Source organism: Corapipo altera, unplaced genomic scaffold (genome assembly GCF_003945725.1).
Source record: "Corapipo altera isolate COAL_440 unplaced genomic scaffold, ASM394572v1 343, whole genome shotgun sequence".
NCBI classification, from domain to species: Eukaryota; Metazoa; Chordata; class Aves; order Passeriformes; family Pipridae; genus Corapipo; species Corapipo altera.
This window is the reverse complement of record NW_020884913.1, coordinates 69,815-90,613: the sequence shown is the minus strand read 5'-3', so window position 1 is coordinate 90,613 and position 20,799 is coordinate 69,815. Positions and strand designations below refer to the sequence as shown.

At 66.8% G+C, this 20,799-nt stretch overlaps 3 protein-coding genes across 3 annotated transcripts; 1 reads left to right on the top strand and 2 right to left on the bottom strand.

Moving 5' to 3' along the window:
* Positions 1-63: 63 nt before the first annotated feature.
* Positions 64-3,534, bottom strand: BTBD17 (BTB domain containing 17). Its single transcript, XM_027654517.1, has 3 exons — positions 3,404-3,534; positions 2,163-2,439; positions 64-1,616 (listed from the first exon to the last, which is right to left on the bottom strand). Exons 1-3 carry the CDS (start codon positions 3,492-3,494, stop codon positions 536-538), a joined length of 1,449 nt encoding a protein of 482 aa, XP_027510318.1. The 5' UTR covers positions 3,495-3,534; the 3' UTR covers positions 64-535.
* Positions 3,535-10,574: 7,040 nt separating this feature from the next.
* GPRC5C (G protein-coupled receptor class C group 5 member C) lies at positions 10,575-16,709 on the top strand. Its single transcript, XM_027654739.1, has 5 exons — positions 10,575-10,753; positions 14,057-15,086; positions 15,798-15,892; positions 16,117-16,260; positions 16,429-16,709. Exons 2-5 carry the CDS (start codon positions 14,081-14,083, stop codon positions 16,459-16,461), a joined length of 1,278 nt encoding a protein of 425 aa, XP_027510540.1. The 5' UTR covers positions 10,575-10,753; positions 14,057-14,080; the 3' UTR covers positions 16,462-16,709.
* A 2,080-nt stretch (positions 16,710-18,789) lies between these two features.
* CCDC137 (coiled-coil domain containing 137) lies at positions 18,790-20,798 on the bottom strand (the record flags this gene model as incomplete). The annotated part of the gene is made up of 6 exons (XM_027654225.1): positions 18,790-19,174; positions 19,312-19,391; positions 19,503-19,585; positions 19,857-20,058; positions 20,222-20,352; positions 20,689-20,798. Coding segments are annotated over 6 exons (813 nt in total), but the record flags the coding sequence as incomplete, so codon positions are not given.
* Position 20,799: the final 1 nt, after the last annotated feature.

Genomic DNA, 20,799 nt, shown 5'->3' with positions numbered 1-20,799 from the left:
AGCTGAGCTGAGCTGGGGAGCGGTGTCACCCCAAAGATGCCCCACACGTCCCCATACTTGTTTTCTGATTTATTAGGAAGGGGCTGGGGGTGCCCAGACAGGGATGGGGCAACTGCCACCATCAGCAGGGGTGGTGCCCCCCACCCCTCCTCCACTAGGAGAGGCAGATGGACCCCTCATCCCCAATCCTGGCAGCTCCCAGTTTGCCTCTGAGCTGGACCCAGCTGCCCACACAGAGGGCTCCCAGTGCTGCAGGGGTGGCACCACAGGAAGGATGGGCTGTCCCTGTCCCCATGGGGTCTGCATTGTGTCTGTGGGCTGCATGTTTTGCCTCCAGCACCCCCTGCCCAGTGCTGGAGGGCTCCCAGCACCCCCCATCCCCAGGGGCAGCGATGGGGACGGGACATGGCAGGGGACACTCGGGGAGGGGTGGGTAGTGCAGAGCACAGCCCTGGGGTCCCCTAGTGTGGGGACCCCCATCTACCTATGAGCAGGAGGACTCAGCATTGCCCCCGTGGGGCCCGTCTGTCCCTCGTTACTTCTTCACCTTGATGAGGGCATGGTAGACGGGTTTGATGATGATGTGGAGGTGCAGGGAGTTGTCAATGAGGTACTCGGAGGTGCGTTTCTGCAGGTCAGCGTGTGCCAGGAAGTCGGGTGCCTCGTCCGAGCTCTGGTGGAAGCTGTAGGCGTGTTTCACCAGCACCCGGCCCTGCTGCCGCACGCCCACCAGCACCGTCTTCTGGAAGGTGACGCCGGCAAAGTCGGGGCTGCTCATGGCCGGGGTGATGACGAGCCGCGGGCGCCCGTCCTCGATGCGCACGGGCTGGATGGCGCCCGACACCGAGTCCGAGTAGACAGGGCGCAGGCTGACGGGCAGCCAGCGCGGCGAGAACAGCACGTTCCACGTCACCCTCTTGCCGGCGTCGTGGCTGCTGGGGCCCAGCTGGGTCTGGAAACTGGTGCTGCGGTCATCCCGCGCCGGGTTGGTGATGACCCACTGGGAGCCCCAGCTGGGTGCGAGGTAGTTGCGGGGCAGGAACATGCTGCAGTTGACGTCGAAGTACTTGGCGAAGTGGAGCGGGGAGGCGGCGTGGAACTGGAAAGCCTGGAAGAGCAGGTCCTGCACCGCGCCGCGGTGCCGCGCCAGCACCGCCGACTGCGCCTGCAGCCGGAACAGCTGGCTGGGCGCGATCATGGGGTAGCGGATGGCACGCAGCACCCGCTCGGCCACGGGCGCCTCAGGCTGCCGGCGGCTCAGCCAGCCCTCCACGGCCGTGTAGAGCTCCAGCTCGCTGTGCAGCACCAGGTCGGAGCGCTCCAGCAGCAGCAGCAGCAGCTCCACGCTCACCGAGCCCCACTCGGCGCTGCCCAGCACCGCCGACAGGTTCCAGGCCAGGAACTGGAGGCAGCTCTCCTGCAGCGCCGCATCCCCGACGCGCACGGCATAGTGGTACCAGCCCACCACGTGGCCCTGGCTCGACTCGCTGGCCAGGTGGCTCCTCATGTACTCGGCCACGCCGCGCTGCAGCCCCCAGACCCGGTACTTGCTGGCCAGCTGGTGCAGGGGGATGGCCTGGTGCAGCAGGATGGACACCCCCCCGCAGTACAGGTACCTGGGGGGAGCGTGGGTGGTGACGTGGGGACCCCCACTCCAGCAGCGCAGTTCCCGGGGAAGCAGCCTCTGTCCTGGCTGCGCCCCTCTGGGTACCCCCACCCCTTGGGTCCCCGTGGTCCCCAGGGCAGCATTTCCCCTCCTGGGCTGCATCCTGTGGGATGCCCAGGGAAGCATTCTCCCTTCTTGGATGCATCCCTCTGGATATCCCCATCCCACAGTGGCCCACGGTTCTCAGGGGAGAATCCATCTTTTTTGGCTGTATCCCTCCAGGTACGCCCATCCCACAGGACCTCCACGGTCCCCAAGAGAGGATCCTCCCTCCTGGGCTGCATCCCTTTTAACGTACCTGTCTCATGGGGTCCCTGTGGTCCCAGAAGGGAACATCCCCTTTCCTTGGCAGCATCCCTCTGGGTATCCCCATCCCATGGGGTTCCCCATGGTCTCTAGGAAAGCTGCATCCCCCTGGGGGACATCCCCATCCCACTGGGTCTCCAAGGGAGCCACATCCTCCCTGAGATCCCCATCCCACAGGGCCCCCACGCACCTGATGAACTTGTCGAAGAGCGCGGCGGTCTCGGGCGGCTCGTGCAGGGTGACGACGCTCTGGTTGCGCAGGAGGCTCTCGAACACCTCGCTCTGGAGGCTGAGCAGCAGCTGGTGCGTGTGGAACACCTTGGCCTCGTCGGAGGCGGCCGAGCGCACCCGCAGCACCGAGTCGCTGCCGTTCCCGTTCTGCAGCAGCTCCTGCAGCCGCTGCAGCAGCGTCAGCGAGTGGTTGATGGTGGCAGCCGTGGTGTCCCCGCTAAGGTCGGCTTTTTGGGCTGTGGGGAGATGAGATCATCCCAGTGCTACCCCCCAGGCGGCCCAGGGGACCCAGCTGTGGGGCGGTGCGGGGTTACCTCCTGCTCTGCTTCCCCAGTGCCAAAGGGCTGGTTGGTGCCAAGGGGGTGTGGGAGGACAAAGGGACATGGGGACGTTTGTGTCCTTGAGAGCCAAAAAACTGCCTTCCTGCAGCAGAAGGGCTGAGACCACCATGTCCCAGGCTGGGACGTGCTGGGAAATGGCCGGGTGCCGGCGGCACTGGCTCACAGCCCGGTCTGCCCTGTCCCTGCTGTGGGCACAGTGAGCCCCGGGCATTGCCACAACCCCCACATCCCTGATGGATACACGGGGGTATGGAGAGCCCATGGGTGTGGGGAGCCAGGCACGCTCTGCCCCACTCCCAGGGGCGGGGGTCCCGTGGTCCGAGCAGCCCTGGGGTCACTGCGGGTCTGTGCTGGGATCCCAACAGGGCCTGGAGAGGGACCTGAGAATGTGGGACGGGGCTGTCCTGTGGGCACTGAGAACCTTCCTCCCTCTCCTCTTCTCCTTCCTGGCACAACTCCCACCTGCTCCCCAGAGCATCCTTCCCCCAGGAGGAATTCGGCCCCATCTGTCTCAAATCCATCTTGCCTCTCAAATCCCATCTTGCCAGCGGATTACCCTTCCCGGTGCCAGCTTAAGTCCGGCTGAGCAGGGCTGGGGAAGGGGAGCAGGATCCCTGCACCCCGCAGTGCTGGACGCTGCTGCCCGTGGGTCCGAGCCCTTCCCTGAGCACAGCCCGGCTCCGAGGGGCACGGCCACGAGGCACAGCACGTCCAGGAGCCACTCGCATCCCTCCCAGGCACCCCGACGGCTGCCGGAGAGCCCGTGGGCACCATCCCTGGCTGAGCTGCGCCCCGGCACCCACCGAGGGCAACAGGAATTCCTGCTCGGGGACCCTCCCCGCACCACGGCCGCCCTTACCGGCTTGCACGGTGAGGAGGAGGAGGAGGAAGGCGGCGGCGCAGCCCCAGCGCCGGGCGGCCACGGGCCGGGCGCCCGTCAGCCTGGCCATGGCGTCGCAGGCGCATCTGCCGGCTCTGGCGGGGCACACGCTGCCCGCCCGGTCCTTATGTAGGACACGCGCCCTCCCGGCCCTCCCAGCCCGCGCCGACACATCGATTGGTGGAAACTGGGACCGGCCGTTGCCAAGGGAACCGCTCCCAGCCTCCCTCCATCCCACCCTGACCCCCAGCCCCGCACCCCGGGGTGCTGCGGCGGGGCGCCCCGATGGGCTGTGGCACGGCACGGGGATGTCACCGTGTGCCACCCGCTCCTGCCACTGGCCACGCCGGAGCCCCGCGCGCGGCCCGCGGCCCTTTGTGCCGGCAGCGGGGTCTTTGCATTCAGTGCACAGCTCGGTGGCCTCCCGCTCCCCCGGCTCATGGGTATTCATGCCGGCAGCAGCCCATCACCATGGCATCCGGGCTGCCGGCAGGAACTGCCTGCCCTTTTCCCAGTCTTTGCAGCCAAGAGGCCGCCCGTGCACCCTGGGCGGCCTCTGATGGCCCCTCGCCCACCCCGACGCCTCTGGAGGGGCTTCACCGCGGGGCTGGGGTGGCATTTGCCACCCCAAAGCCCCAATGCCATGTGCTGGGACTGGTGTGGCACCAGCACAGGCTGAGGGGGGTGCTGGGTGCCCCCACTCCGCTGCCAGAGGTAAGTACCCCACTCTGGCTGTGGCCCTGGTGGCACCAGGTGGTGGGGAGCCAGAACTGGGACCCCCAGATGGTACACAGACCCCACAAGATGGGGGCAGCCTAGCTCACATGGGCACAGCAGCCCCTTACCCACAGCCAGGGCTCCCCCAGCACTGTGCTCAGCCCAGACACCCTGCACCAGGTCACCTCGAGGGGCAGTGCCTGGACCCCCTGCTCCTGGGGATGCGGCCAGGGAGACACTGAGACCTCGGCAGTGCCAGAGCCATGGGGGGGATACGAACCATTCCTGGTTCTTGTGTGTTGGGTCCAACCTGGTGCTCTCAGAGCTGGTGCCATGGGTGCTGCCGCACAGCTGGGGGTCCTGTGGTGCCAGCGGGGGCTTCTGAGGACAGATTTGGGCTCACGTGGGTTGCAAGGCCGAGGAGCCCCATCCCACTGCACAGCCAGCCTGGGACATGGGCTTAGATGGAACATGTGGGAGCTGGTGAGCGTGGGCAGATGTTGCCGCAGCTGCCGAGGGGGCGGGAGCAGCATCTGGCCTTGACACACAGGGCGAGGGGCTGGGGACAAACCACCCAACCACCCCTGTGCCCTCACAGGGACAGGCAGGTCGGTGATGCCGTACTGGCCATGGGGCTGGGGCTCCAGCCCTGTGCTCTTGTGGGGCTGGGGACCCCCATAAGTGTGGTGCCAGCAGAGTGCCCCAGCCCAGGAGGGTGTCCCTTCACTGCAGTGGAGCAGGGGATGGGGGCCCCGCTGTGGCACAGCTGGTTCATGGCTCACCGCGTCCTCTGACGCCTCATTTCACCCCCGCCTGAAAAAACAACAGCTTGTGGCAGCGTGTACCTGGTGAACTGCCATCACTGTGCCAGCCTGGGCAGCACCCACAGCCCAGGGATCCCCTGGTCCCCCACAGGGGCATTGGCTGGTCATGGGGTGAGGTGCCCAGAGGCCATGGGGGGGCACAGGGGACTGTGGGGCTGCTGTTGGGGGGCACCAGGGGACAGGGTGGCATCCCCCAGCCCCCAGTGAGGTGACGCAGCAGCTACGCTGGCCCGGAGATTGTGGCTGAGGCGGTGCAGGGCTGGCTCACCATAGCGACCTGTGCCAGGCAGCACTGCCAGGGCACCACCCTGCAGGCTGGGGGGCACCAAGGGGGTGGGAGTCTCCTCAGTGGCCCCAGGGACAGGCAGGGGACACCAGCCAGCCCACACCTCTCTGTGCTGCTGGGGAAACTGAGGCACAAGCAGGGTGTCCTGGCAGTGGGCACTCAGGAACAGCCAGGGCAGAACCCAGCGGGGACACAGGGGCAGCACGTGGATTCACAGTTGTGTGCCACTCACACGTCACACCCTGTGCACACACCCTGTCCCCGGAGGTGGCCGTGGACCCTGGACCCGCTTTTTCCAGACCACCACCCCTATTGCTCCGGGGTGGGGATGATCTGTGTCACAGCCACTCGGAGCTTCCCAGGTGAGCCCTTCTCTGGCCCCCACAGGAGCCCTGGGCCTGGTGACGTCCCTGTGCCCCACCAGCCCACCCCGCGGCTCTGCCCGTGGCTCTGCCCACACCGCTCTCCCTCCGCCCCGTGTCCTGCACCCCGGGAGGCTGTGACATGCTGTGGGTGCCGGAGGGGACACGGGCACCGACAGGGACACGGGCACCAACAGGGACACAGGCTCCAGAGAGGAAACAGCCACCGGTGGGGACACGGACGACAACCAGGAAACAGCCACCTGCGGGGACAGGGACACCAGTGGGAACACGGACACCGACAGGGACACGGACACCGGAGGGGACACAGACACCAACAGGGACACGAACAGCGACAGGGACGTGGACACTGACAGGGAAACAGCCACTGAGTGGGACACGGACACCAGTGACTCTCCAGGCCCAGGAAAGGTGGCACCACACGCCCAGCGGGTGGCACTGGGGCCGCCGAGGTGTGAGTCCCTGTCCCGCAGGGTTTGAGGTGCGGGACCCCGGGCTGGGAAAGCAAAGGAGGGCCCAGAGCAGACCCAGCAGTGCAAGGGGGATCAGGGCTGGGAAAGGGTTAAAGGCGCTCCCGCCGCGGCTGCAGCCGATCGATGCCCCAGTTCCACGGGGGGGCGTAGAGGGACGGGACTCGCTCCTGCTGATTAGCCGGAGCTAATTTGAAGTTAATTGGCACCCCTCTGCTCCTCCATCCTCCGCTTCATATCCCCCACGGGCTCTGCTCAGGATCGGCACTTCCATCCCGGCAGAGGGTCGCAGGGCCGGGGGGGCTGGGACCCCCAGGATCCCACACACTCCTCGGGCACTGCTGGGGGAGCAGATCCATCAGTGGGGGTCCTGGAGAGAGACCTGACTGCCCCCCTGACCCCGGAGCCGTCGGGGGTCTGCGGTGACTGGGACTGGAGCAATTTGGGGTCCCCGTGGGACTGGGAGCTGAAACCCTCGATCCCAGGACCCCCCTGCACCCCGCACACCCCTGAGCTCAGGACTTCCCCCACATCCCCGATCCCGGGACCACCCTGGACCCCTCACCCTCCTCCGGCACCGGTCCCCCGGGAGATGATAATTTGGGGGGGATTCTGACCAATCAGAACGCAGCGCTCAGCCCTGGCCCCACCATCCTTGGAAAACTCCTTTCTGATTGGGTGAGGCCTAATTCCCTTTATCCAATAGGAGTGCAGGTCTCGGGAGGGGGCGGAGCCACCCGAGTTTATGAATGGACGAGGGCAGCGTGGGCACGATCCGGGCACGGGGCGTGGGCGTGGGGATACGGGCAGGGGTAGGGCAGGGATAGGGCAGGGATCGGGCAGAGATAGGGATACGGATGCACATACGGATAGGGATGCGGATACAGATAAGGATACGGGCAGGGCCGTAGGCAGGGCCACTGCCAGATGCCTCTGGAGCTGGCTCTGCTTCCTCAGCCTGAGGAGCTGGCAAAGGACCACGCTGGCAGCCTGGAGATGGGCACTCCCCTTTTGGCAGCGCTGGGACCCCCCCTTTGGCACTTCTGGGTCCTCCCTGTCACCGCTGGGACCCAGTGAGTGCACTCAGCCCGGGCTGGGGGCCAGAGCCTCCCCCTCCTGGCGGATGCCCAAGAACATGGTGTTTTAACCTGGTGTTCTACAAAAAAGGGGCTGGGGGATAAAGAAGGAGCAGCTCTGGTGGTGGGGGCTCAGCCTGGACATGGCACAGGGGGCTCGGGGTGCGTTGGCTCCATTGGGAGCAGCAGCCCCAAGTCTGCCTGCGATGGCACATTTTGGAGCTGCCCACTGTCCATGGGTGCTGCAGGGCAAGGATCCAACCCACTGGGGACACTGGTGTGACGGTCTCTGTCCCCCAGCCCCCAGTGCCATGTCATGGCTGACCTCCCGCCCAGGTACCACCAGGATCCTCATCCCCCATCTCCCCTCACAGCCGATCCTTGGCAGAAGATGACGGTCCCAGTGCCCAACAGCACGGCGGTGTCGTTGGCTGGGGTGTCAGCACGGCCGGAGCCAGATCCAGAGCGGTCACCCTGCCTGGTGGGCATTGTCCCCATCGTGTACTACAGTGTCCTGCTGGGGCTGGGGCTGCCAGGTGAGGGGGCTGGGGGGGCAGGGGGCTGCAGGGGCAACACCCACCTGGGTCTGAGCCCCTCCGAGGGGTGCTGAGCTCTGTGCTCTCGGCTGCTGGCAGAGCCTCAGCTCCTGTCCCAGCCTTCCATCACCCCAGGGAGTTTGGGGATGGAGAGGAGAGTCCTCAGGGTGGGGGAACCAAACCTGCTCCCCCTGCCCTGGCCTCAGATCCGGCCCCAGTGCCTGGCTGAGCTGCCCAGCCCCAGGGCAGGTGCCACCACCACAGGGACAGATGGTATTTGTGTTGCTTGGGCTGACACACAGAAGAGATTAATCAGCTCAGCAAATCCCCATGGCACCGGGATATTTATAGCTCCCCCCCAGCTGGAGCCTGGGCACCCCTGGGGTCCCGAGTGCTGCAGGGGGGAGGTCTCACCACCACCCATCACTCCCCTCCCTCCAGTGAACATCCTGACCGCCGTGGCCCTGTCCCGCCTGGCCACCAGGACCAAGAAGTCATCGTACTGGTACCTGCTGGCCCTGACCACCTCCGACATCCTCATCCAGGTCTTCATCATCTTCGTGGGCTTCATCCTGCAGACGGCCATCCTGGCCCGGGCGGTGCCCAGCGCCTTCATCCACACCGTCAACGTGCTGGAGTTCACGTCCAGCCACGCCTCCACCTGGGTCACCGTGCTGCTCACCGTGGACCGCTACGTGGCCCTGTGCCACCCGCTGCGCTACCGCGCCGTGTCGTACCCGCAGCGCACGCGCAGGATCATCGCGGCCGTGTTCGCCGCCGCCCTGGCCACTGGCATCCCCTTCTACTGGTGGCTGGACGTGTGGCGTGACGCCGACCCGCCCACGGCGCTGGACACGGCGCTCAAGTGGCTCCACTGCGTCACCATCTACTTCCTGCCCTGCAGCATCTTGCTGGCCACCAACTCCATCATCATCCTCAAGCTGAAGCGGCGGCGGCGGCGCGCGGGGGGCGGCAAGACCACGGCGCTGCTCCTGGCCGTCACCACCGCCTTCGTGGTGCTCTGGGCCCCCCGCGCCGTCGTCATGATGTGCCACCTGTACGTGGCCTCGGTGAGGAGGGACTGGCGCATGCACCTGGCCTTGGACATCGCCAACATGGTGGCCATGCTCAACACCTCCCTCAACTTCTTCCTCTACTGCTTCGTCAGCCAGACCTTCAGGCGCACGGTGGGCGAGGTGCTGCGGGGGCACCCCCGGCACGGCCCCCCCCCGCCGGGGCAGCAGCCACTTCCCACCCCCGGCCCTCAAACCGCTGGAGCTGTTGGCTGGCACCACGTTCTGAGCCAGGGCAGTGCCTGGCTGGGGGTCCCAGTGCCCACCCAGCCCCACACATCACACCAGGACCTGGGGAGACCTCCACGGAGCCAGGGTTAATGCTGGTGGTGGCAGGAGGAGACGGTTGTGCCCAGCCCCTCATTTGGGGCCCTTGGGATGCCCTGCCTGGTGACAGCACCCCAGGGACCCCTCCCTGCTCCCTGAGCCCCACCAGGATGGGCAGCTCAGCTCTATCCATGCTCAGCCCCTCGGGGCACAGAGTGCTGGGACCCCCAAGAACTCATCTAGGATGTGCCCCAGCTCGGGTCCTGGGGAGCACGGGGGCACAGCTGCCTGTGGTGAGGGGTGGCAGGCACAGCTGAGCTTCTGTAAGACCTGCAAGGACATGGTGCCTGCTGGGAGCCCACGGGATGATCCTTCCACCATAAACTGCCGTGCTGAGACCAGAACTCTGCCTGGGTCTGGCTCCCTGAGGGCAGATGGAACGGGGACACCCAGCTTCGGCACCCCTGGCACGGGGTCCCTCTGCCCTGCCCACCCCGGTGCCCCCGCCCTGCTGCCCGGGGGGTGCTGCAGGGAGCACCCACGAGGTCCAGTGACCCCAGCTCTGGGGCCTGGACACATGGTAAGACCCCAGCTCCTGGCCCCTACCTGACAACCCCGGGGGGTGTCCCTGCCAGGCTGTAGCCCCCCCAGGGCACCCAGGGTGTCCCCCAAACACAAGGGTGCAGCATCTCCCACCGGCTGCAGGGGAGGGGGCTCTCGATGCCTCCCCGCATGGGGTGCACCCAGTTACACCAGTACCAATCTGGTGTGACGCTGGGCCCAGCTGCCACCAGAGGGCAGGGATGGGACACTGAGGAGCTGGGACTGCCTAGGGGACAGGAGCTGGCACCCCCAGCCCCCCAAACCAGCCCTGTCCCCACCCTAATTCCCCATAAGGTCCTTAGTGTAATCCCCCCAAACAGTCCAGGCTTTCTGTTCCGATTCTTGAGACCAAGCAGGACAGACCCTGGGGGTGCTGGGGGGAGGGTAGGGGCTCAGCTGGCCCTGGCAGGGCACACAGGCACCCCTCAAACCCCACTGACCCCCCTACCCACCCCACCGAGCCCTGGGTGTGCCCATACAGGGGTGGGATGGGGAGTAGCGTTTCCCGGGGATGTGGGGCTGACCCACACACGCCCTCACCCTGCCCTCGCACCCGGATCATTGCTGGCATGGACAGACCCCTCCAGGGATGTCACCGCATCCCAGGCCGGATCCGCACTGGGGCACAGGGTTAAAGCCCGACCCGGTGGCGCGGGGGGTACCTGGGAGGTTCTCGCTCCATTAATTCTGGCACGTGAGGAGAGCAGGACCGGGAAGGGATTAGTTATTAACCCGGCGGGCAGGGGCTGAGGGGCCGCAGGCCAGGGGGCTCGGCTGACACGGGAACCCTCGGCGGGAGCTCCAGGATTGCCTCCGGCGCCCCCGATTTCCACCAGCCCCCCTGTGCCAGCCGGTGCGTATTTATTTACTTGGCAAAGGAGGTGGAAATGTGCTGACGGCGTCAGGGGCTCCGGTGGAAACGGCTCCGAGCCCCGGCCGGGGCTGCGGGAGGCGCTGGGAGGGCGACAGGGACCCCCCCGGACCGCCGGCTCCAGGGTCTGTCCTCGCCTTCCCGAGGGAAGCCACCGCGAAGACAGGGCTCAGCCAGCGGTGCCACCGTGCCAGCCGCCCGTCCCTGCGGCTCCCGAGGAAAGGTAAGCCTGGAAAAAATGCGCCCGGCATGTCGATGTTTTTGGATAGAGCCTGGCCAGGGTCCAGATCCCGGTGCTGAGCGGCATCCCAGCCCCTCACCGTGGCCTCTGTGCTGGAAGGACCAGTTCTACCCAGTCCCACCACGGGGATTGTGGTTCCCAGCCCACCCAGAGCACCGGGAAACTGGGATTGGGCTCTGCCCGTGCTGGAAGGTTCGTGCCAGGGACCCACTGCCCCTGGAGGAGACCAAGGGCAGCGAGTCCCAGCACTCGGTGACATCACCCCCCACTGACCCCACAGCATGGTGGGGTTTTTCTGTAGGACCTACAAAAACCCCAGGAGCAAACAATGGGGACTGGAAGCCTGGGAAGGGTCCCTACGGGAAAGAGGAGAGGAAATCATCTGTTGTGGGGGGGAAAATGAGAGTGTCCCTGGGAAGGGGGGAGGAAATCACCCACCATGGGAGAATGTGAGGGTTCCCATGGGAAGAGGATGAGGAAATCACCCTCCATGGGGGGGGGGGGAGGGACACAAAGGCGAACGCGGGGCAGGCACAGGGCAGCCCCGGCGGGACAGACGCCTGCCGGTGGCCCCACGGGGGGTCACGGGGGTCTCGTGCTGAATCAGCAGCCGGGAAACCCTCCGGCGGAAGGAAGCAGCCGGTGGAGAGGCCGGGCTGCCGGTGTGGGGGCGGCAGGACAGACGGCCTCTGCTCCCGGCACCGCTTATCCAAGGCTCAGCCTTGCCCAGGGAGCGGGGACTATCCAGTCCTGGAGTCTGCATTCCAAATCCCTGGGGGAACTGAGCCACAGGGGGCCACTACAGAGCCCCTCGCCTGCACCCTGCACTGTCCTGCCCTGTGAGGGCAGGAAGGGATGATCCAACCCCAAATGCCATCCCGATGCCAAAGGCTCTTTAGGAAGAAGGGCAGGAGGGTGGCAGCGGGCGAAGCACTGAGCCTGGACACACCATCCCATCCCCCCTGGCTCCGGTGGGTGCCAGTTTTTGTGCCACAGATGCTGCCGGTTCTGGCGGGTGCCAGTCCTTGTGCTGGCTCCTGCTCAGCCACCCTTTCTCCCCGGATTGTTTCCACCTTGGCCTGGATTGGGGCAGGACCTGCCAGAGGCACATTGAACTTTCCTCTGCATCCTTCGCTCTTGTGCTTCACCCTCCTGAAATAGCAGCAGCGGCCTGGAAACCTCTCCCAGGGGTGCCCCAAATCTCCTGGGGCATTTCCCCATCCCCAGGGTCTGTGGGGTGCCCTGTCCCAGCTCCAGGGATGGATGGGGTGACGGTGGGGTACCCCATCCCAGCTTCAGGGCTACAACCACCCCTGTCAGGACAGGGACCACCGAGCCCTGTCTGTGCCCCCAGGCTGGGGCTGCCCTGGCCCCAAGCCCTCCACAGGAAGGGCTTTTCCGGGGCTTTTCTGGGGTTTTCTGGGTCCCGCTGTCCTGCCAAGGGCTCCGGCTTTATCCGTCAGCTGACATTCCTCCGGGAGGCCCCTCCAGGCCTGTGTATCCTTACACGGCGGGGCCGCCCCGCTCCCGGCTCCCACCCCCGAGCCCACCGGAGGCCGGTGCAGGACCCCACGTGGGTGACACAGCCCCTCCTACTCTGTCTTTGTCCCCTGAGAATCTCTCCCAGTGGGCAGCGCTCAGCAGAGACAGGCTGAGACTCCCCCAGACTCATCGCACTGATGACAGAGACACCTCCCCCCTACGCACACACAGACTCATCACACCGATGACCAGGTGGGCTCCCCCCTGCTCCACCCCCCCAGCCCGGGCTGTGCTCCCGCCCCCAGCCCCCTCCATGCCCCGGGGCGGGATCCCGGTGCCCCCGCCCGGTGCGGCGGGGCAGGTCCCGGCCGGCCCCGACCGCGCTCCCGGGGCTGAGCCGCACCTCGGGGAGGGGCCGGGCCGGGCAGGCGCATGGTGCGGCGGCACCGGGGCTGGCTCGGCTCGGCTCGGCACGGAACGGGGGGAGCGGAGCGGCGGCCACCGGAGGCTGCGGCCAGTGAGTGGGGCTGGGGCGGGGGCGAGCCCTGCGGGGCTGGGGGGGCACCGGGAACCGCGACGGGAAGGGACCGGGACCCGTCCGCCCCCTCAGTTCCTCCGGCCGGAGGGTCGGGGGCGGCTCAGGCGGAGTTTCGGCGCCAGGACCGGGCGAGAGCTCCGGGAAACACCGGGACGGTGCGGGATGGGCGTGCAGGGGGAGCATGCGAGGGGAACCGGGGAGAGGGCGCGGGGGGAGCGGTGCGGGAGTGCGGGGGGACCCGGGCGGGGATGCGGGGGAAGCCAACGGGGGTGCAGGAGAACCGGTGGCGGGTGCAGGGGGAGCGGGATTGGAGTGCAGGGAGAGCGGGTGGAGTTGCAGGAGGAGCTGGGCTGGAAGCGCGGGGGAGCCGGCCGGGGGTGCGGAGGGACTGCGCTGGGGGTGCGGGGGTAGCAGCCGATGCCGACACGGTGGAGCCGGTCCGACCCGCGGGCACGGGGACTCTGTCCGACTGTGGTACCGGGGTCCCTGTCCCCATCCCGGGGCCGGGGGGGTGCCCAATTCGGGGTGCCCCTGGGGGAGCAGGGGGTCCTGGCCCCGGAGTCAGCTTGCCGGGGGTGTCCTCCCCATTTCTTCCCCTCAGCAGTGGGGTTGCAGCTTCTCTGCTGCCTCCTCTTCGCTGCACCGGCTCCTGGGTGGCAGCAGTGGGGACAGGGACCGGGACCCCATGCCGTGCCAGGCTGTGCCGTGCCGTGCTGTGCCAGGCTGCGGCTGCCTACGTGCCAGTGGGCCGGACACGAAACCTGCACTGGGCCAGTGCCCGGAGCCAGAGGAGGGAAGTGGGACAGGAGAAGTGGAAAGAGGAACATGGTGGCATGCAGGGACAAGGCAAAGGGTCAGCCCTGTCCTCCGGTATCACCTCTGCCATCCAGCCCGGGCCCACATTCGGTGTTCCCAGGAAGCCAGCGGGCACAGTGCTGCCTGCTCCTGGCACCAGTGGCAGGGATGGGCACAACCCCAGAGAATTCCTGTGTCAGGAGGGAACATGTGGGGCACAGAGATTTCCCCTCAGCTGCCACCAGTCTCCAGGCAAGGAGTCGATGGGGGACACTTGGTTGCCTGGTCCCATCTGGAGCTCCCTGGCCCCGCTGGGGTGGGCTCAGCTGGGCTGGCACAGACAGGGCTCCCGGGACCTCACTCCTTGCCGTGGGATGGCCGGGGGGGGGGGGCTGTGGGCAGGGATGCTCCGAGCCAGGAGCTGATCCATGTCCCTGATTGCCATGCCCTGACCCCACCGTGTCCCGCAGGGTCTCCGGGTGCCGCGGTGCAGGATGGAGCCCGCGGCCGTGCTGCTGGCCCTGCTCCCCACGGCGGCCACGGAGTCCACCCCACAGCCCACCCCGCCCCCGGGCTGCAGCCAGGGCCTCTCCTCCCTCTACTACAACCTCTGCGACCTCTCGGCGGGCTGGGGCATCGCGGTGGAGGCGGTGGCCAGTCTCGGCGTGGTGACCACCTTCGTGCTCACCATCGTGCTGGTGGCCAGCCTGCCCTTTGTGCAGGACCCCCAGAAGAAGAGCCTGGTGGCCACGCAGGTCTTCTTCCTCCTGGGCACCTTCGGGTTGTTCTGCCTGACCTTTGACTTCATCGTGGGGCCGGATTTCTCCACCTGCACCTCCCGCCGCTTCCTCTTCGGTGTCCTCTTCGGGATCTGCTTCTCCTGCCTGCTGGCCCACGCCATGGCCCTCAACTTCCTGGCGCGGCGGAACCGCGCGCCGCGGGGCTGGGTGACGCTGGCGGTGGCCCTGTCTCTCACCTCGGTGGAGGTCATCATCAACGCCGAGTGGCTGCTCATCACGGTGGCGCGGCAGGAGAGCCCCCCGGACCCCTGCCAGCTGGCGGACGCTGACTTCGTCATGGCGCTCATCTATGTCATGTTCCTGCTGGCGGCCGCCTTCGGCACGGCCTGGCCGGCCCTCTGCGGCCGCTACGGCCGCTGGCGCAAGCACGGCGCCTTCATCCTGGCCACCACCGGCCTCTCCGTGGCCATCTGGGTGGCGTGGACTGTCATGTACCTCTACGGGAACCAGCGCGCCGGCCACAAGCCCGGCTGGGATGACCCCACGTTGGCCATCGCGCTGGTCAGCAATGCCTGCGCCTTCGTCCTGCTCTACGTCATCCCCGAGGTGACACACGTGACGCGGCGCAGCCCCGAGCAGGCCTTTGAGGATGACGGCTACCCCACACGTGGGGTGGGCTACGAGACCATCCTCAAGGAGCAGAAGTCCCAGAGCATGTTCGTGGAGAACAAAGCCTTCTCAATGGATGAGCCCTCCTTCGGTGCGTGCTGGGGCTCACAGGGACTCTCCCACCCCACGGTGGGGCTGCTGGTGGGCATGAGGGATCCTCATCAGGGACCCTCTCACACCGTGACAGGGCTGCTGGCAGACACTGGGGCTCACCAGGGGCCCTCTTGCCCCGTGGTGGAGCTGCCAACAGGCACCAGGGACCCTCACCCATGGGGACCCTCAGGGATGTCCCCACCGGGGGTGGCAGCAGTGGGTGGGTGATGAGACGTCTGGCAGTGACCTGCCAGGGACTGACGCCTGTTGTGGTTCCCAAGAACTGGCCGGGCTGGGCCTACCAGTTTGGGCTGAGCCCAGCAGCCGCTGGGTGCTCCCTCCCCGGCGTGGGGTGCCCGTGGCTCCCGGCCCTCTGCCCCGGGCAGACACTGCACTCGCGAGACCCTACAATAACATGGGGTGGTGACAGTCACCCCAGTGGGCATCACGGGCGGGCACCAGGTGTCTGTACCCCACAGGGCAGGGAGAGTCCCCCCGAGCAGCACCCACACCCACGAGACCCTACAATAACAAACTGCAGCCAGGCAGGGGCTGCGCCGGGAGCGCAGCGATGCCAACCCTGGGGACAGGAGCGTCCCCTGGGAAAGGCACAGAGCTGCTGAGTCAGCTCATTAAACCTGCTAATGAGGTACCAGGAGCCCCGGTGAGGGGGGGTGGCTCCGTGGTGACTGTCCCTGTGTCTCTGCAGCCAAGAAACCGGTGTCCCCGTACAGCGGCTACAACGGGCAGCTGCTGACCAGCGTGTACCAGCCCACCGAGATGGCTCTGATGCACAAGGGGATGGTGAGTGTGACACCAGGTGGCACTGGGGGCAGCCACATCCTATCGGGCTTCCAACCAGGCAGCCGGGATGGGGGACAGGGGGTGAGGGGGTGAGGGCTGCCAAGACCCCCGTGTCCCAATGCCTCCTGTAACAGGGTGGGGACCCTCTGAGCCTTCCTCCCCCGGGACCCTGCGGGGCTGGGGGTGTTCCCAGTGCTGTGACACCTCCCGTGTCTGTCCCTCAGAGTGAAGGTCCCTACGACGTGATCCTGCCCCGCGCCTCCACCAGCCCGGCACCCGGCAGTGCCAGCTCCACACTCCGAGCCGAGGACGCCTTTGCAGCACAGGCCCGGCACATCAGCACCTCACGGGACACCCGGAGCTTCCAGGTGAGTGAACAGCAGCGGGCACCCAGCCATGGCAGGGGCAAAGTCTGCCTGCCGTGGTGATGGCTCTGCCCAGCACCCAGAGACCCCCAGTGGGTCAGGGTGCACATGCCACCAGTGCAGGAGCCACAGTCCTGGTGCCACTGCTGTGCCACCTCGCTCTGCCCGCAGGTGCAGTCCCCGTACAGCAGGAACCGGTGGTGAAGCCCCCGTGGCACAGGTCCCGCAGCACTGGCACAGCCGCGGCCCCTCCGTCCTGCTCCCGAGGTCTCGCCAAGCCTCATCCTGCCCTGACGTGTGAATCCCACCCTGGCCAGCAGCCAGAGCCAGTTCCTGCCAATGGGATGCCCGGATACGGCCCCAGAGCCAGCGCTCCCACCTGCCCGTCCCACCTGGCCCTGGCACCCGCAAGCTGCCAGCTCTGCCCGGACCCCACAGCCTGCCTCAAGGACTGGCTCGCATGGGGACACCTCAAGTTGTCCCCTCACTGCCTTTGTGATGCACAGACACCCCGTCCCCCCCGGGCCATGGACCCTCTGAAGCTGGGGAGCTGGTGGGACCCCCACCCAGGGCACCGAGCCCCCGGCTCCATGCTGACCCCACCAGCCCTGGGGACCCTGAGCTGGCCTGGCCCTCTCCCACCACAGGGTGTGAGGGGACACAAAGCTGTCCCCAGCTCTGCTTCCAGCCATGCCTCGGTTTCCCCACTGCTGGGGAAGGGGGGCTGCTGGGGGCCTGGGGGATCAGTGCCTTGCTGGGGCCCCACAGTTCCAGCTGCCTTCTCGGTGCCTTCCCCTCTTGGGGCTCGGGGACCCCTCTGGGGAGGGGGCTGGGCCCCTCACCCTGCCTGCGGCTTTCTCTGTCATTTTTCCTCTTCCCCATTTTTTTTCAGGTCACCCCAATAAAGGTGGTTTTTCCTACGGTGCTGTCACAGGTGGCCCGTGATGGGAGGTGTCACCAGCTGCTCCCCCATTCTGATCCCACCGCGGTGCCAGCGGGCTCAGTGCCACCTTCCCCTTTCAGGGGGTGACAGGGAGCAAGGGGGGGCTCAGGGCAGGGCCCTCAGCGTGCCCAGCCCTCCCAGATGGGGTGGCTGGGCCGGGATCCCGTGGGCAGATGGGCTGCCGGGCGGGAGGCAGCGCAGCACAGAGGACGTGCCAAGGTCGCGGGTGGTTTTCCCGCTCGGATTGCCTTCCCCTCCACAGCCATTCCTCCTCCTCTGGGCAGGAAGCCTGCGGCCATCGGTGCCATGAATTATTCAGGGCTGGAATGGCTCCGTGGGGGCAGGCGGGTGACCTGCTCTCCTTGAGCCGGAGCCGGGATGGCGGCAGAGGGGCTGCCAGCGGGCACGTGTGCCCTGCACAGTGCCCGCACGAGGGGGACACAGTGGCACATGCCATGTCCCCACCGTGCCCTTGGCTGGCACATGCCCATGCTCCCGGCTCCGGACACACAGCCGTGGGAGGCGGGTGTTTGCAATGGGATGTGGCCATGTCCCCCCACGGCACCCGTGTTTACCTGGCTCCTGTGTTTATCTGGCTGCCATGTTTATCTGGCTCCCGTGTTTATCTGGCTCCGCTCCCGTGTTTACTTGGTACCTGTGTTTACCTGGCACCTGTGTTTACCTGGTGCCGGGTGGCAGAAGGAACATCCCCCAGCAGTGCCAGGCACTCACATGCCCAGGGCCACTGTCACCGCAGCGCTCCCTCCTCCCAGCCACTGGCACCGCGTGGCAGAGCGGGGTCCAGTGTGTGACCACCCCAAAGGCCCGTCCAGCTCCCCGGGGGCACAGTGGTGACCCCAAAAAGCAGGGTAGTAGAGACTGTCCCTGCTCAGCTCCGGTGGGGACAGCAGAGCTGCCGGTGGCTCCCTCCCATGTCCAGCCCCTCCGGAAGCGCGGGATCCCACCGGTGCCGCCAGCGCCGGCCACAGCCCCGCTCCAACAGGGAATGCTTTGTGCCGGCGGGGGCCGCGGAACAGCGGGGCCTTTGTGCGGGCAGGTGAGGGCAGACACGGCTGAGCCACGCCGGGAGCAGCCCCGGAGCCTCCCCGGGGCCCGGAGCCAGGGGCTGCCGGGGGCATCGCACGGATGGGGCGGGTGGCACAGTGGGGGTGTGGGTGCGGTGGTGGGGATGTGGCAGCACACCTGGCACCGGGGTCATCAGGGGTCTGCCAGGGCCAGGGGGGCACACAGCAGCAGTGCTGAGGGCAGGGGTGGTGCAGCCACAGACCAGAGGCTCCATAGTGCCATGAGCAGTGACACCACAGGGAGGTGACACTGTGCAGGCGAGCCCTGGGGGATGCTCCATGTCCTCAGCACTGCCTTGCTTTCCTCCCACTGAGGACTGGAGCTGGAGGGGTCATGGCCAGGCACTGGGGTCTCCTCAAGGCTGAGCAATGAGGATCCTGCCCTCACCAGAGCCCTGCCAGGGCCAGCCTGTGGTGACAGTGACATGCCTGGCACTGCCATCTGCCTGCACAGCAGTCCCTAGGGAACCCGGGCAGGGCGGTAGCACAGACATGCTCATGCCATCAGCTCCCACTGGCACTTTTACTCCAAGCAGGTCCATGGCACCGCAGGGACCCCACTCCAGGGAGTCTGTGGGAGTCCCAGGGCTCAGCAGCAACAGGAGAGCATCACAACAATGTCCCCTTCGAGTCCTGGGGTCCCTGCAGAGGGACCAGGAATGCACAGCCCCTCCGGGTGGGCTCAGTGCAGGGCCCTGTGCCCAGCCTGGGAACGCTCCCGCTGGAGCTGTTTCCGCCTCTGGATGTCCCTGTAGGCCTGGATGACCCGCGCCCGCTCCTCCTCCACGATGCGCCGGCGAGCCATGGACATCACTGGGGACACTGGGGACACGGGGGATGCCTGGCTCCGGCCCAGCCGAGGCGTCAGGAGGAGCCGCTTCCGTCCAGCCTGTGGGCAGAGCCGGGACAGCTCAGGGATGAAGGATGAGACACCAGGACCGCCCTGCCAGGAGCTGCCACCGGGCCACTGAGGCCACCCCAGCCCTGCAGGTACCCGGGGGGGTGGCACTGTCCCCCAGAGCTCACCTGCTCGGCAGGACCCCGTCCCCGGGGCCGCGAGGTGATGGTGGGTGGCTGTGTCACCACCTCCCCAAACGCCACTGTGTCTGTGAGGGAAACCAGAGTCAGGTCAGAGCCCCTGGGGATGTGCCAATCCCCTCCATGTACTGGCCCCCCAGGGCTGGGGGTCACTCCAGCCCACCCTGCTCCAGCCCCACCTTGGAACAGGCTCTTCTCCAGCATGTCCACCTTCTTCTCCTCCTTCTTCTTCCGAGCTTTTTCCAGCTTCTTTTTCTGAAACCTGAGGAGCCTCGTTGTGGCCAGGGCTTGGGAGCAAGGAGGTGAGTCCCTACCCCACAGGAGCCACACAAATCCCACAGCTCACCCCCCAGGAGGGTGAAGCAGGCTTGTGGCTCCATTCTCAGAGATCCAAATCCATGGAGAGGGGGTCCACAGCCCCCCACCTGCCCCACCAGCCGCTGCCAATGCCAGACCTGCCCTGCAGACCAGAGCAGGGGGACAGGCCACAGGCCTGGGCTGGCCCCATCCAGCCCCCATGGCCTTGCTCTCACTCTTTTTTCCTCTGGGACTTCTCTGGAGCCGTGTCCTCCCGCTCAGGCTCCCGCTGGAGCTGGTTCTCGGTGAGGAACAGGACGTGCTGCACCTCCTGCTCCATGCGGCAGATGTAGGAACGCTCCGACTCCCCCTTCCCCCTCCGGAACCTGGGCACCGGGATGTCCCCCTTGGATTTGGGCTTCTGCTGCTGCTTCTTCTCTAGGAGAGACGGGGGACATTACTGCAGCAGTGACACCCCAGGATCCCTCCTGCTGCCAGGGCAGGGCCAGGACATCACCAGAGGGACAAGGAGCTCCCATGGCAGATTCCAGCTGTGCCATGGGCTCCTGGGCCACCTGCTCGGGCCACCTCCGTGTCCCACCTGCTGCCTTCCTCTTCCCCTGGCCCAGGCGTTTCATGGCCTCGCGGCTCTGCATGATCTCCCGCAGGCGGAACGGGATCTCCTGCTCCTCGGGGTGCTTGGGCTTCATGTTGTCCACCTTCCTCTCCTTCCTGCAGGGAATGAGCACAGTGAGAGGCCTGCAGGGAAGTACCGGGACCTGGAGGCTGGGACTCCGGGACCTGGGCATGGCAGGATACCAGGATCCAGGTATGGAAAGACATCAGGACTCGGGCACAGCAAGACACTGGAACCGAGGCATGGGGAGAGATCAGGACCAGGCACGGGGAGACATCGGGACCCGGGCACAGGGAGAGATCAGGACCCAGCCTTCGAGTGTGGGACCCCCGCCAGGGCCCACCCGCGCCCCGAGACCCCCCCTGGGGTCCATGTCCCAAACTGGGTCCATGTCCCAGGCACGATCCCGACCGGATCCCGCGGGCACTGACCTGCTGCGCCGCGGAACGGCCTGTCCATGTTCCGATCTCGGTCCCGCTTTCTGTCCCGGTCCTAGTTTCTGCCCTGGTCTCTGTCCCGGTTTCTGTTTCTGTCCCGGTCCT